Genomic DNA, 14,555 nt, shown 5'->3' on the forward strand with positions numbered 1-14,555 from the left:
TGACAGGGAACAGGACATGCTTTAGAGGCATTAAAGGGTGAGGAAAAGCATTTCCAGGGTACTTGCAGAACAGTAATGAAGGTCCACTTTGGACCTAAGTAATTGAGTAGCCCTGTTTTCAAAAACAACCTAATCAATGGAGGTTACTACCTCCATTTGCAAATCTCACATTTATACATATGTGCAAGTTCTAAACAAAGTTTTAAAATAAATATCAGATTGTATTTACATAATACTTTGCAGACAGGTATGAACTTCCTATGTATATACTCTGAGCCCAATTAAACACTGCTGTTGTAAAAGACATCCCCTTTTTCTTTTTTTCCTTCTTTTTTTTAAACTTAGACCTGAGGCAGAACAAATTTGGAGCTGTCCATTATGGTGGACAGTCTGTGTTTGCCTACACAGAATTCAAGAGGAACTATTTACCTTTTGGAATCTAGCCTTTATAAAATTTGTGCTGGGACTGTGTCTTGTACAAGGGCTAGAAACAACAATATGGGTACCTTTCAGGCCAGCTCTGCCTAATAAAGCTAATGTCAGATCAGTAAAGTCAATGTAAATGTTAAATATGATATACCTGCAAAGTGTTTACTATAAATGCTTTTAAATTAGTTTCAAGCTTTTCAAATATTGAAATCCATGTGTTTTGTAAATACACAGAAAATTCAGGGTATCTGAGATATAAGTTGCTACCCTGTAGCTAGGATTTTGGTCTGTGTGTTGTTAACTCTGAAGAATTTACTTTGTACTTCTGCATCAACTGAAGTGACTCATCAGTCACATTGTATTTTTTTCTTACTGTGTCATGTTAAATGTCTGGGCACAGAAACTTATCTGTTTTGTGGACAGTCATACTGCATCAGTTAGTACAGGCTGGTGGTATGTGGCAGCACATATATATGTATGGCTTCATCATTTAAGATTCCTGAAAAATCTCCTGTTAAGTAAATTGGGCATTGGCTATGTCCAGTAGTCCAGCAGAAAAAAAAAAAAAAAACAACCTACAGTTATGTGAAGAATGCAGAATATTTTTTTTTTTTCCCAGAGTTTACTTGCCATATGTTATGTTTACATGTGGGCTTTAAGAACAACTAGTTAAAATGTTGCAAAAAAAAAAAAAAATCCATGCTTTTTAATCGTGCCTAGTAACCTCAGTGAGAGAAACTATAAGGAAAAAAAAGAAGGTGATACAGATGGACTTTGTGATATTTATGGATTTTATAATTTGAAATTTTGCAGTAAGGCTGTTGTATTAACAGAGATGTTTGGATAGCATCTTAATGCACCAACATGATTCAGATTTTGATGCAAAGTATCATGTGGATTTAGTCGCAGCTTTTTGTGCAAGGATCATTTTACATTTAAGAAAAATCGTGGAAGTAGGACAATAGAATAATTATCATGTTTCTTTTAGCCCAGAGCAGCATTTCTTGTGAGCCTTATACAAAGGCAGACAACTTCCCTGAAGTTATACTGTGCACAATGAAAATTCTTTAATGGAATCGTACCCTATGAAAAGATTCCTGTATTAGCCATTTTCTAAACAGGGGCTGAGGAAGCTAGGAGAGAGCCAAGTTAAATATTTTTCAGGCCTGGACAGTTAATTGAGGATGTTAAGGAACTGAAATTTAACCAAACAGATGGGTGATAAAGTGCTAGCTTCGATATGAGTGAACCATTGAATTTAGCCAACCAGAAAGCAAACAGTGTTCTTCCTCAGAAGAGAGTAGTAGAAGTCAGATAAGTAACAGCAAGTACTCTCTGGTGTGAATTTCCCTGTGTTCCAGGTAGTAGTACTGCACTCACATTAAAAGGCAAAACAAGCAAAAAACACTTAAGAATGGCATTCAGATGTTTCCATCAGCAGTATTTTACCAAGCTTCATTAATTTTTGTTAGTTTAATTTTATTTAATGGAATCAGGGACACTAGAAAAATACACTTATTTTGTGTGTAATGCATCAGTGATAATAAAATCCTCATGATTCTTCATTTAATGATATAATCAGGAAATAAAACTTTAGGGTTTTTTCCCCTCATTTTTAGTCTAGTACAATGAATTTGTGCCTTCACTGAAGATAGTTAAATGCTTGGAGGGTGATTTAAACATACCTGTAGGGGGAAAAAAACAAGCCCAAACCTCCACTGAAATAAATCCTTCTGATTATTAACATATGTAGTTTCTGACTTCCTAATTATATGTAAGCTCAAGAGACTTGATATGCTTTTCTTTCTGTCTGAAACAATACAACAGCGTTTTTCCACTTTTAAAAAGACTTTTGAAAGTTGGTGTTTCACCTGTGAGCCATAAATCTGAACTCTGTGCCATTGCATTTTATATGATAGATGGAAGGTTTTGGCCTTCAGGTGGCAAATGTATATGGCTTTTTAGTGAACAGCTCAATTGCATTATGTATGAGTCAGTCTGGAAGCAGCGCAATCTACCATGAATAGGTGTGATGCACTCTGCAGTTAGCTCTATCTTGTATGGGCAATTGAATTTTCTTATCTATTTGATCTTTATACTTTATAACTCCCTTCATCATTTTTTAAGTGGTCCCTATCTCTTTTTCTTTCTATGGCTCCATTCTTTTTTTCATCCTCTGGGAAGTATTTAAAAAGGTAGCTCACTTGCAACCAAATAAATTTCAGAACTGATGAAGGAGAACGTCACATAAGATTGGCTAGATTATAAATACTGCAGCTCTGAACACAACCTTCAGTGCAACTGAACTGTATCATTTGAATTCATACGTAATAATAGTCATGCCAACATCGATGGGTGAAGGCATACTGTGGCTTATTCCACCTACCCTAGTTGGTGACTGGATGTAAGCAGTTCTGATCCAGAGTTGCACAGGTCCACAGAGCAGCATTGCCTATGCTAATATGCCCCATTTCTATTTATTCAGAAGATGCTTCTGACAGTAAATTAGTATTTTTCCCTTTGACATTTGTTCAGTATTCTGACATTTTATGGCTCCTGTTTGATACTTATATTTCTTTGTGTCTTAGATGAAGATGAAATGGAGAGCAGAGCTTCACCTGAGCCAGAAATGATCCTGAGAGATTACCAGATGGAAGTTGCAAAGCCAGCACTGAATGGGGAGAATATTATAATATGTCTCCCTACAGGCAGTGGTAAAACCAGAGTGGCTGTTTACATTACCAAAGATCACTTGGATAAGAAGAAAAGAGCATCAGAGCTTGGAAAAGTTATAGTACTTGTTAATAAGGTATGTTGGTCCATTTATTAAAAAACGGTATTTTTCAAACATCATGCACTGTTGATATAGAACTTGTAAAATGAATATGAACACATTTCTCAGCTCCTCCAGATGTAGCTATGTTTAAAGGCTTACAACTCTAGATGTCATCTCCGCTGCACCATCATCATGGTGCAAGCATGAATGATTTTATTTTACCTAGTGGAAGTGCAAATTTAGATGTGCCCTAATAAATACATTATTGAAAAAAGTACAATTTCACGTTAGAATGAAAAGAACTGAAATCATATTTTAAATAAAACTATTTTTCATATTCCGTGTTTGTATTTGGTAATGAAGGCCACCTAATGAGTCTTACAGTAGTTAGGAAATATTCTGACAGATTTTCTGATAATAGCTGCAATTTTTACAGTTAAATTTAGGACATGTAATCTTCTATTGTAATATTAAAATACAGAAATTTAAGAATTTTATTAAAAAAATAAGATACCCGTATCATCTAATACAAATAAAATTGTTAGCATGTTATAAGCTCAGTTAAAGAGCCAGAGCATGCATGGTTTGTTCCTTTTTTCTAAGGCACAGTTAAGTCCAAGTTCTTGGGCAAAAAGGTTTTGCAGGAGCAGTTGGAAGGGAGGGGTTGGTTCGGGGACTTCTCGTGCTTGGTTTTGGTTTTTGTGTTTGGTGTGGGTGGTTTTTTAATCTTAGCCTGCAGTGAATAAGGGGATTTTTGCTTTTTTAAAAAGGCATATTTTGCACAAGATTTATGTTCACCTAGCAACATTTCGGGCAAATAGGCATGTATTTTTAATCCTATGTATGCTCTGGTTTAAATTCTTTGGAAACTTTTATTCAGGTACCATTGGTAGAACAGCATTTACGAAAGGAGTTTAATCCATTCCTGAAGCGTTGGTATCAGGTTATTGGTTTAAGTGGTGATTCTCAGCTGAAAATCTCATTTCCTGAAGTTGTCAGAAGGAATGATGTCATCATCAGTACAGCACAGATCCTTGAGAATTCACTGTTAAATGCAGCTGAAGAAGATGAAGAAGGTGTTCACTTATCAGGCAAGCTTTTAATTTTGAAATTTTTACAGAAGGGCTAAAATTATGTCTCTTTTCTGGAAAACTGCAGAGTAAAATGTGCCACGTTCAGTAGTTAATGTTTTTTCAATAGACTGGTTTTATAAATGCAAGCTGAGAGTCAAAACCAGATCTTAGTTAATGAGCATGCAATTTTTTCAAGCCAAATTAAGCTCTAACAGTTCATTTGTACTAAATATTTGTTATGCTTCCTATTTTTATCTAGTTCAAGCACAACTTCATTCAAATGCAGCTGTACTGGTTCCATTTCCAAGCTTGGTGCAGCATTAAGTTATATTACACAGAAGCCATAAACAGGTTGAGAAAAAAAAATATGAAAACTCAAATGTAGTTGGGAGTTTATGAAATACAATGGAACACAAGATAAAAGCCAGTCTGTTATATAAGTTTTATTCTTCAAACTCTTATAATTTTGCTAACGTACAGAGAGAATGGTTACCTATAACTGCCTCTCTGAGTTTGGCAGATATCATGGTCTCCTACATCAGATGAAGGAAGTTGAAGAAAACAAAAGATACAAGATGAGATGAGGTAAAATTGTTTGCCCGGAACAATAGTGGCAAGTATCTTATGGGATCAGAAAGGAAAAGGTGTTACCTGCCGGTGATGTACAAGTAACGGAACAGCTCATGACTTCAGCTCCAAGATTTGGGCTGCAGTGACCCTTCTTTGTGAGATGTTAACTTCTCCCTCTACCTGCATGGAGTTAACTCTTTTTCAGATGGGGTAGGATGTAGCTGAGGGGAGAACTATGATATTCAAAATAAGGGATCTGAGATAAAGGAGTACTTGTCTAGGTATTACAAAGACAGCAGAAAAAACTGAGGGGTCAGTGTGTCTTACCAGTGTGTAGTGCTGACTGGAGTATTGCTTGATGTAAACTAACTCCTGCAGAGTCACTTGGGTACCTCAGAATTGTCTCCCCTCCTTCAGAATTGCCTTTTTATTAACCTAGGCAGAGCACCAGAGATTTTCTTGTACTTACTTCCTTTCCACTGCACCAAAGTTGTTAAAGCTTACTGAATCATTTGGGAATGCCTTATAGAGGCACCTGAACATTTCTACAGGAACTGCTGACCTGATTAGAATTGGGCTGAGTCCCAATCATCTTGTGTAATGAAGTGTTTTTTTCAATGGCTTTCACACCTTGCAAAGTTTCCTTCATAAAGAGCTATATTTTTTCCAGAACTGAGGCGGGCCTGCAAACAGGGCTGTGTTTCCTTGCTATTACACCTGTGCTAGTAAGCTCAGCTGGACCAAAGCCAAGCAAGCCTGAACAGAACCAGTTCCATCTTCTATGGCTATAACTATGTTAACTCACAACCTATATAAACCCTCCAAATTACTTAGAAGTCTTTTATTCCTAATATCTGTTCATAGTTTTTTCATGTTTCCACAGAGGTTTGCATTACACGTAACATGGAATTCCAACCTCAGAGCTGGAAGTCCCTTCTCTTAATTGCATTTTACCAAGTGTTTAGCCTCTTCACCAAGGGCTGAAGTCACTGTTTGGACTTTCTAAAAGCTGTGTATCACTTCTTAGTAGAAGCACATCTCTTCTGGTGGGTTAGGTTCTTCCTGAGTAATGATAAGAATATACATTACAGAGTTGATGGTCAAAATCAAAGGGAGTAGTTTCATGTTGGCAACATAACTGAGAAACTGCCAGCACTGCTTCTGAAGTCTTGCAATATGTAGAAAACTTAGAAATAAATAGAAATTTAGGCTTGAAACCACATCACTCCGGTCCAAACTGGCTTCCTGAACCCCTTGTGTAAAGACAATCACATTTCCCCAGTGACATGGAGCACTAGTTTGCTTTCCTACTGGTAGTCTTTTCTTTAGCTTTTAAATAAAATTTCCCTTGTTCAGTCTCCGCCTTTTCTTAGGTTCTTGAAAGATTAAGTTACGTGGTATTTTCTCCAGATGAAAGGCCAACTGAGCATGTTCTAGCTCTCTGTTAGTTTCCAACTTCTGCTGCCAGTTGTTGCAAACTCATTTGTAGTGATGCAACAATTTAAGCACACTAATGTGTAAACAAGACCATGGAAATTGTCCAAATGAAAGAAAGAAAAAAGTTTAACCCTGATCATTTCAGTGATCTGCTTTATAGTAATTTCCACAAACATCTGCTGACTTGTAGAAAACAATGTCGAATTAGATAGTTACTGGGCAGCTACAGGAAGAATAGGAGCTCCATAAACCAGTTTTGCTGTTAGAGAAACAAAGAAATGTTCATGAGTCTTTCAAATCAGAACCTTGAAATATATGTCACAGGCTGCATATGCAGATAGATTAAAGAGTTGTTTTCTATGTTGGTAAGAAATATAAAACAAAAAAATCCTAATTTTCCTTATCATATTGTACTTGTTGCATGTAAATATGATCTGACTGAAAAACACATAATACCTGTCTGAATCTTCATCAGTTTCCTCTGCTACAAGAGATGGTTGGTGTGCTCCCACCATCTGTTTAGTCTTTCCAGTGACGCATCCATAAAGTAATATAAATCTTTTAATTGGATGGGAATAGAGAGGAAATCTCTGTGTTGCTATAAAATGGAAGCATGTTTTGATCATGGCAGGCCTTTTTAGAATATCAGAATGGCTTCTAACATGTTCTGTTTCTCATAAACAAACAGTATGCAGTTTGTTAGATACAATTGTGGATATAAAAGATAGAATTGAGTTAGTATGGTATGTTCTTACCACTGGTTATTAAAAATCTCTGATGTTCTTTATACCATCAAACTGGTTTTGCAAAAATAGAAAAACTTTTTACATTATGAGAAATGTAAAACTACTTGACACATCAGGACTGCAGCAAAGATTCCGAAGTCCATTAAATATATACAGCTTCCATCCACGCCTTCCTCCAGCACTACAAATTTCCTAATACATTAGGGATCAAACTGATGCATTCTCTTCAACAGTCACCTCACCTGTGAGAAGATTTAGTCACACAAATTCTACATTTGAAAGAAAATTAATAATAATAGGGGTTTGTTGTTTTTTGTTTTTTTTTTTTGTCCCCAGATTTTTCACTCATCATTATTGATGAGTGTCATCATACTCAAAAGGAGGGTGTCTACAACAATATAATGCGACGTTACTTAAAAGAAAAGATGAAGAACAGGAAGCTGGCAAAAGAAAACAAACCACTGATCCCACAGCCTCAGATTCTGGGACTTACAGCCTCACCTGGTGTAGGAGGTGCAACATCCTACTCAAAAGCTGAAGAGCATATTCTGAAAGTAAATAGCCTGCACACTTACAAACCATCAAAGGGATATTTTCTTCTTCAAGTAAAACCTTTAAAGTCAGTGTTAGGCTCCAAATATATAATCTGATTTATTTTTTTCATGTGTACATGGCTGTTCAGCTCACAACCCATTCAGCAAATTGACCCACTACAAATTAATGGAAAACCATGTACAAAAAAAAATTACTTCACAGAGGAATAGGGTTACTAAAAGCGAAGTAAAAAGACTGCCTCACTTGAAAAAAAAGTCTCAAGATCAGAGGCAAGAAATCCACAAGCGTGAGGTTTTACAGTTAATAAAAATCTTATTTTTCCATTGATTAATTAGAATTACTGTGTATTCCTAAATCTTAGAGAGATCATGGTATTTTATATCTCTGTTTATAGAGTGACTAAGCTGGGCTTTTGTTTGGAACCAAGAAAATGAAAAACAAAGTTGAATACTTAAGCAGAAACCACTTGTGAGGTACAGGTAGCAAACAAATGTTTTTCTTTACAGCAATTAGAGTTGCTTGTTAAGAGGGGAATATTCTGTAGTTGCTTAAACACCTGACTGAAGATAATTGGTTAAATTCTATACTTAAAGAAACTTTATTTTACTTGAAATTCAGTGGATTTATGTTAGTAATACAAAAGTAGAATTTAGCCAAATACTCTGGTGAAAACTCATAACTAGCAAATAGGACAAGAACAGAATGTGATATTGAATATTGAGGCCTGCAAGAAGCTTTTATGCTGTGTGGAGGTAGATACAATTGCGAGGTATTTTGAGAGAAAAACTTTCTGGCAATAGGAAAAGCAGAGAATTCTTTTTCATCAGCTCTGAAATCTTAATGATAGAGTGCTGGGGTTTTATCTAAAGAAATGTAATCCAAATATGCAAGCTCAAATAGGTAACTACTGCTGAAGACGTTAGAAAGGTTGCCTACTAGACTTCCTTTCCTGTTTTTTCTGCTCATAAAAATCTTAAGGTTTCTGCTTATTACTTTAAACTTACTGAACAGAAACGTACATATTTTCTTCTCGGAGGACATCAAAAGCAGAAAAGGTCAGTTCAGTTGTGCAGGTAGCACAGAATTTTTTTCAATCTGTTCTTGTTCCAAGAAAGATAATTTCAAATTATTTTCTACTCATGACCAGCTCTTACTTTTATAATTAATCCCTAACTTTTATTTTCTTTTTTTTTTTCTATTTCACTGGGGGAGTTTGTTCATTTGTTTTGTGCTCCAAAATCTACTCTTCCAAAGTATCGATGGTGTATTTTTCTATCCAAAATACCTGTTTTGCACCCTGATTTACCTAATTTTTCCCTGTGTGCAAGGATCAGTTCTGGTCTAAAAAGTAACTTGTTCAGCTTATCTCACATGCCTTTCAAAGACTTGGCCTTTCTTATACTGATAGTGTTTGTATCCAATTTTGTAGAAAGAAAATAAAGTTATATAAAAGCCAATACCTAAATGAGAAGCTCTGTTGCATTAATTCAGTTTTCATGTAGAGTAAGTCATTAAATGTTAAAAGAAATAATGTTTTGTTTTTTCCCAGATCTGTGCCAACCTTGATGCATGCAGAATCATGACTGTTGAAGAGCATGTCTCCCAGTTGAAGAATCAGGTGAAGGAACCATATAAGAAGACTGTGATTGCAGATGACAAAAGAAGGGTATGTTTTTTCAAACAAATCAGTGTTAAAAGTTATATTGCCCTTCAAAAGTGTGTTGTATGGTATCAAAAACTTTTGGCTAATGCTCTTTTTCTGTAGATTTATGGTGATCTGTAGTGCTAATTTGATCATGTGTTTTTTATCTGCTGCTTTTCTCTGTATGGAAAAATATCAGTAAAGTCGAATAGCACCAAATTTTTACTTATGTGAGTATATTTTTGAGGTAACTTGTCAAAAGACTTTCTGAACCATAGTTGAAATGTCTGTATTGGAGTGACATTGTATTCACTAAAAAATGTTACTTCACAGTGTAATTTTTGTAATATTCTGAACTATTTAATTTCTATAACTCTAAACGCACTACTTCTTTTTTTTATTATTTAAAGTTTAATGCTTTAAAAAATTACTCAGTGTGGTACTAGCCAGTGTTTTTTTGTTGCTAGAAGATGCTTACTTACTTTGATAATCATTTCTAGGATCCATTTAGAGAGAGAATTACTGAGATCATGACAGACATTCAAAACTATTGCCAGCTCTATCCAAAATCTGAGTTTGGAACTCAGCCATATGAACAGTGGGTGGTTAGAGAAGAGAAAAAAGGTAACTGCACAGCAAAAATATCCCAACTTTGGATTTCTTTGGGTCATTCTATATACAGGCATAATTTTGCATCTTTTGTTCACTTTTAGCTGCAAAAGAAGAAAAACGTAAGGAGCGTGTCTGTGCAGAGCACTTGAAGAAATACAATGATGCTCTCCAGATAAATGACACTATCCGAATGGTAGATGCGTACAATCATCTAAATAACTTCTATAAGGAGGAGAAAAGTAAGAAGACAGTAAGGAGCGATGATGATGATGATGATGAACCAGCAGTATCAAAACAGGATGAAACAGATGAATTTCTAATAGGTTTATTTCATGGTAAGTTTGAAATCCATTATGGTATTTAATATTTGAAATCCATAGATTATGCACTAATGTGATTTGTGGGCCCATTAATTATTACATCCTCAAGATTGCTGTGTTGTTTATTATAATAGTATCTGGATGTCCCAGTTCATACAGGATGGAATATGTTAATAATATTAATATATGTTAATAACATCATAGTGTGATCATGTCCCAACATGTAGTAGTTCTTCAGCTTTGGCCCAGCAGCACTTTCTTTTTGCTGATAGTTTCTCTGCTTTTCTCCAATGAAGTGTCCCTGAGGACACTCTGATAGATAAATAGAATGTGTCTTCCAGTAGACACTCTTCAGGGGCAAAAAGTTGAGCAAATGGAATACAAAAGTAATGAAATTATGGGGGTTTAACCAACCCTTTCTACCAGTTTGTTCATCTGTATACAAAGAGATGGAAGTGATGACCCTAAGTAAGTTTCAGGTAAAGACTGATTAGTGAGAGATTTAAACAGAGGATTAAATTGCAAAGACCAAAGTTATTTGCCTTTTTTTCATATCATTCACCTTGGGACTAGGATTCATTCAGTCCTTGACACACTAATCTTTTTCCTCTTTTTTTTTTTTCCCTTGCTGCCTTTACAATGACTAATTTGTTTGCATTGTCTACAGCTCCTGGGCAATGCAAAAGAAATTAGATTTTACTGCAGCATGTCTGTACTTAGAATGCCATCATTAAGAAATTCAGGAAATGTAAAAAAATAAACTTTTAGAAAAAGAGATTAGGTTAGTTAATGTCATTGTGGTTTTTAATGACTCTTCATACCTGTCTTTATGCCCCCTTATTTAGAATTTCAGTGTTGAGCTGTTGCTGAAAACCAAAATGTTAAACTAACTAAAAACCAAAATGAGTTGTCTAGATTGCTTTCTTTTCCACAGGTAAATGCAGTTCAAAGAACCTGATGGTGAAAAAGAAATTATATTCCAATTTGTTTTATTTTTACCACTGAAGGTGCCAGGAGTAATGGAAAAAAATTTGTAACTTCATTTCCCAGCTTTTAAAAGTGGAGTGCATCTTTGAGTGATAAACTCACTGCAGCCCTTAGTGTGGGTTTAACTAGGGGGGAAAATTGTGGGAGTTTATTACATCTACATATACATTTTTTATGTATTTGTATATGTTTGATTACATTCTAATGTGACTGTAGTCAGAAAGCCACTGCCTAAGGCAGGGGTCCTCAAACTACGGCCCGCGGGCCAGATACGGCCCCCCAGGGTCCTCAATCCGGCCCCTAAGTGGTTTAGTAGTTTGTGTTACATTGACTACCATTGCACTGGACAAGGTGCCGTGCAATAATCTGCACAGAGTGATGAGATCGGACTATAATATCTTAACATACAAGGCCACCACCTTGAAGTGTTACTGTATTTGCGTGATCATCTGTCAATGACATAGGCTTTTAAAATTAGAAGTTTTGTAAAAAAAAATAAAAATAAAAAAAATAAAGCATGTGAGGAGTCCTCCCTGGTCATGGTCAATAGAGCCTGTTGAAGAGAGTCATTCATTTAACATTTTGCTGAGTGTATTTAAATGTCTTTAAAAGCTGCAGTGCCAATAACAATGCACCCATTCTGGTGTCTATCACATTGCATGTTTCTAGTGAGGATTCCCACTTCACTGAATGTCCCAAGGTCAATTTTTGTCTAAACTTATAAAAACATCAGCTCTGAGAGCAGTGCATACCAATCTGTTTCTCCTTGTAAGACTTTCCCTGTTATTTTAAAACTGTTCTGCAAATACTGTAAGCTGTGATTTAACTCTTTAATACAGTGCATGTAACTGTACCACTTAGGGTGTGTAGACAGTTTTTTTCTTTTGCTTATTCCCACCATGAAATATGGGCAAAGTTAAAAACTTAATGGTGATTTGTTTTGATAGATTAGTGTGTTTTTAATGAATGTAAACCCACTTGAAATAACTGGCATGCCATAACTCTTCAAACTGGATGTGAATTAGCCATGCTGTGGGAATTATATAGGAAGCTGCTCTTTGCTTTGTTTTTTTCTAGAGCTGTTATATTACATGGTTACTTTTTTTTTTAATTTACATCTGCTATTTTTAAAGCAAAAAAGAAACAGCTGAAAGAGTTGGCTAGAAAGCCAGAATATGAAAATGAGAAGCTAATACAGTTGCGAAACACTTTAATGGAGGAGTTCACGAAGACTAAGGAACCTAGAGGAATTATTTTCACAAAGACTCGGCTAAGTGCCGTTGCTCTGTTCCAGTGGATTAAGGATAACCCAAAATTTGAAGAAGTGGGAATTAAAGCCCATTACCTTATTGGTGCTGGACATAACAGTGAAATGAAACCCATGACTCAGGTACAGCATGCAAATATTGTACATGATTTGAGAAAATAGCTTGTTTTAATACTAGAACAACGGACTGAAGTTTGGAGCCCAGAGTTCTGGTTTCATACCTGCCAACAATTTACCTTCATAAGGTGCAGAATATGTCAGAATAATTTTATTTCCACAACAAACAAGCTTTTTTGGTTTTGGATTCTATGGCGATAGGAGTAACAGGCAGATGTTTCTTAGAGAAGTATATAGTCAAAAGGGGCACAAGTTGTAGTGAGGCATAGAAAGAAAAAGTGAACAAAATACAAATAGCAAAAATGTGATAATTAAATGAGTTTATACTTATCAGGACAACAGTAATTCAAATTATATTTTAGTTGCTGAATTGAAAAATAAAATTACAGTGTTGATTATGCATGTCTTTTCTTGATATAATTGCTTAATCAACTTATACCGATTTATATGCATACTTCACACTGATGCATAAGAGAAAGAGAATTTGCCAAAATGTGCAATGAAAATATCACAATTGATCACTCAACAGTCTGTCTCGTACTGTTGTGTTGACTTCATACACAACATCTCTCTCATGATTTATACCTCCAAATTAAACATTTTCAAAACAAAGTACTTCAGTATCCTAAAACCTCTCTTCTCTTCTGCTTTTTACTCCCCATAAAAATTGCCATTTCAGCATTTAAACAAAAATGGCGTGGATTATTGCTGGGCACAGTCCATTTCCTTCAGCTGCTTTTAGTTTCAAAAAAAAGTTAGGAATTGTTCCCTCAAAAAGTTGCTCGTTTTCTATGAAAATTTGGTATTTAATATGTGTACCACATCGCACAAACAAAACAATAGCCTCTTGATTTTGAAACTGAATATAGCAAATCAGAAGTTTCTGTCCCTCCGTTCAAGCTCATTTGAAATACCCAGCTACTTCAGAAGTCCATGTTTTGGATGCTTTATTTTTATAAGTGTATCATTGCTGTGCTTTTATTGCTCCCCAAAATTATGGTCCCCACTTATTACGGGGAATTTTAAGTGCTTTGGAACTTGACTTGGAAGTGCTGAAGTCTATACTTTAAACTGAAATTACTGAAGTAGTAGAAATCCAGAACCTCTGAATAACTGCTGAAAGAATTTGAAAATAATAGAACAACTGTATTACTAAAACTCCTAGTGCCTATGAAACAGGCTACAAAGTTCCAAGCTCAGTTATCTTTAAAAGATTGACTTCAGCTCCCTTCCCACTTAAAAAAGGTGCTGAACACCTATTATATTCAATAGGAATTCCTTGTTTGTGATCTTAAGGATGCTTAAATATAGTTGTTGAAGCCACTTGACATTTGGCATTCCACTCTGAAATGACTGGACTATAATTCCTTCAACCTCTTCATTAGAAGAAACTTGACAGAAACTAATACTGAAAGTTAGTATACTGATTTTTTTTTTCCATTTACAGAATGAGCAAAGGGAAGTTATTGATAAATTCCGAGGTGGAAATGTAAATTTACTTATTGCTACTACTGTAGCTGAGGAGGGCCTAGACATCAAAGAGTGTAACATCGTTATTCGCTATGGCCTTGTCACCAATGAAATTGCTATGGTGCAGGTATGAGTTTACTGCATACATAACTTATTTTTAACAGTCTTTTTCTGTCTGGAATATGCAAATGGTGAATCATATACCTGGGGTTGAGATAATTTTTAAATACTTGCATGCTAAAAGAGAAAATGCTCTTGCAGCAAGGTTAATTTCCTGTTGCCATCCTCAGTTCGCGTGCAATATAAAATTTTCCTCAGTTTGTAATGGCGTAACACACATTTAAAGCTCTACACCAACAGTAAGCTCTTCTAATAAAAAAGGTATGAGAATATGATCAGCAGACTGGTTGATGTAAAAGACATTTGTACCACCAACAGCTGAAAAGAGATAATATCAGAATACCAGTTTGTCCATGTTCTCACATAATTTGTGAATACAAATATTTCTATATTTAATATTTAAATGCGTGCTTATTTTTTGGTGACTAAATACA

General features: G+C 35.3%; 1 protein-coding gene across 3 annotated transcripts in view; it reads left to right on the forward strand.

The window, feature by feature from the left end:
* IFIH1 (interferon induced with helicase C domain 1) overlaps positions 1 to 14,555 on the forward strand; it is a 28,841-nt gene that overhangs the window by 10,805 nt on the left and 3,481 nt on the right. For all 3 annotated transcript variants that reach the window (XM_055811417.1, XM_055811416.1, XM_027782303.2), the window contains 8 exons: positions 3,018 to 3,238; positions 4,086 to 4,296; positions 7,368 to 7,585; positions 9,136 to 9,252; positions 9,729 to 9,852; positions 9,942 to 10,175; positions 12,281 to 12,537; positions 13,979 to 14,128. In XM_055811417.1, the coding sequence (XP_055667392.1) occupies positions 3,018 to 3,238; positions 4,086 to 4,296; positions 7,368 to 7,585; positions 9,136 to 9,252; positions 9,729 to 9,852; positions 9,942 to 10,175; positions 12,281 to 12,537; positions 13,979 to 14,128 (1,532 nt within the window). The remainder of the gene's footprint in view (positions 1 to 3,017; positions 3,239 to 4,085; positions 4,297 to 7,367; positions 7,586 to 9,135; positions 9,253 to 9,728; positions 9,853 to 9,941; positions 10,176 to 12,280; positions 12,538 to 13,978; positions 14,129 to 14,555) is intronic.

The sequence above is a fragment of the Falco peregrinus genome, chromosome 8 (genome assembly GCF_023634155.1).
Source record: "Falco peregrinus isolate bFalPer1 chromosome 8, bFalPer1.pri, whole genome shotgun sequence".
NCBI lineage: Eukaryota > Metazoa > Chordata > Aves > Falconiformes > Falconidae > Falco > Falco peregrinus.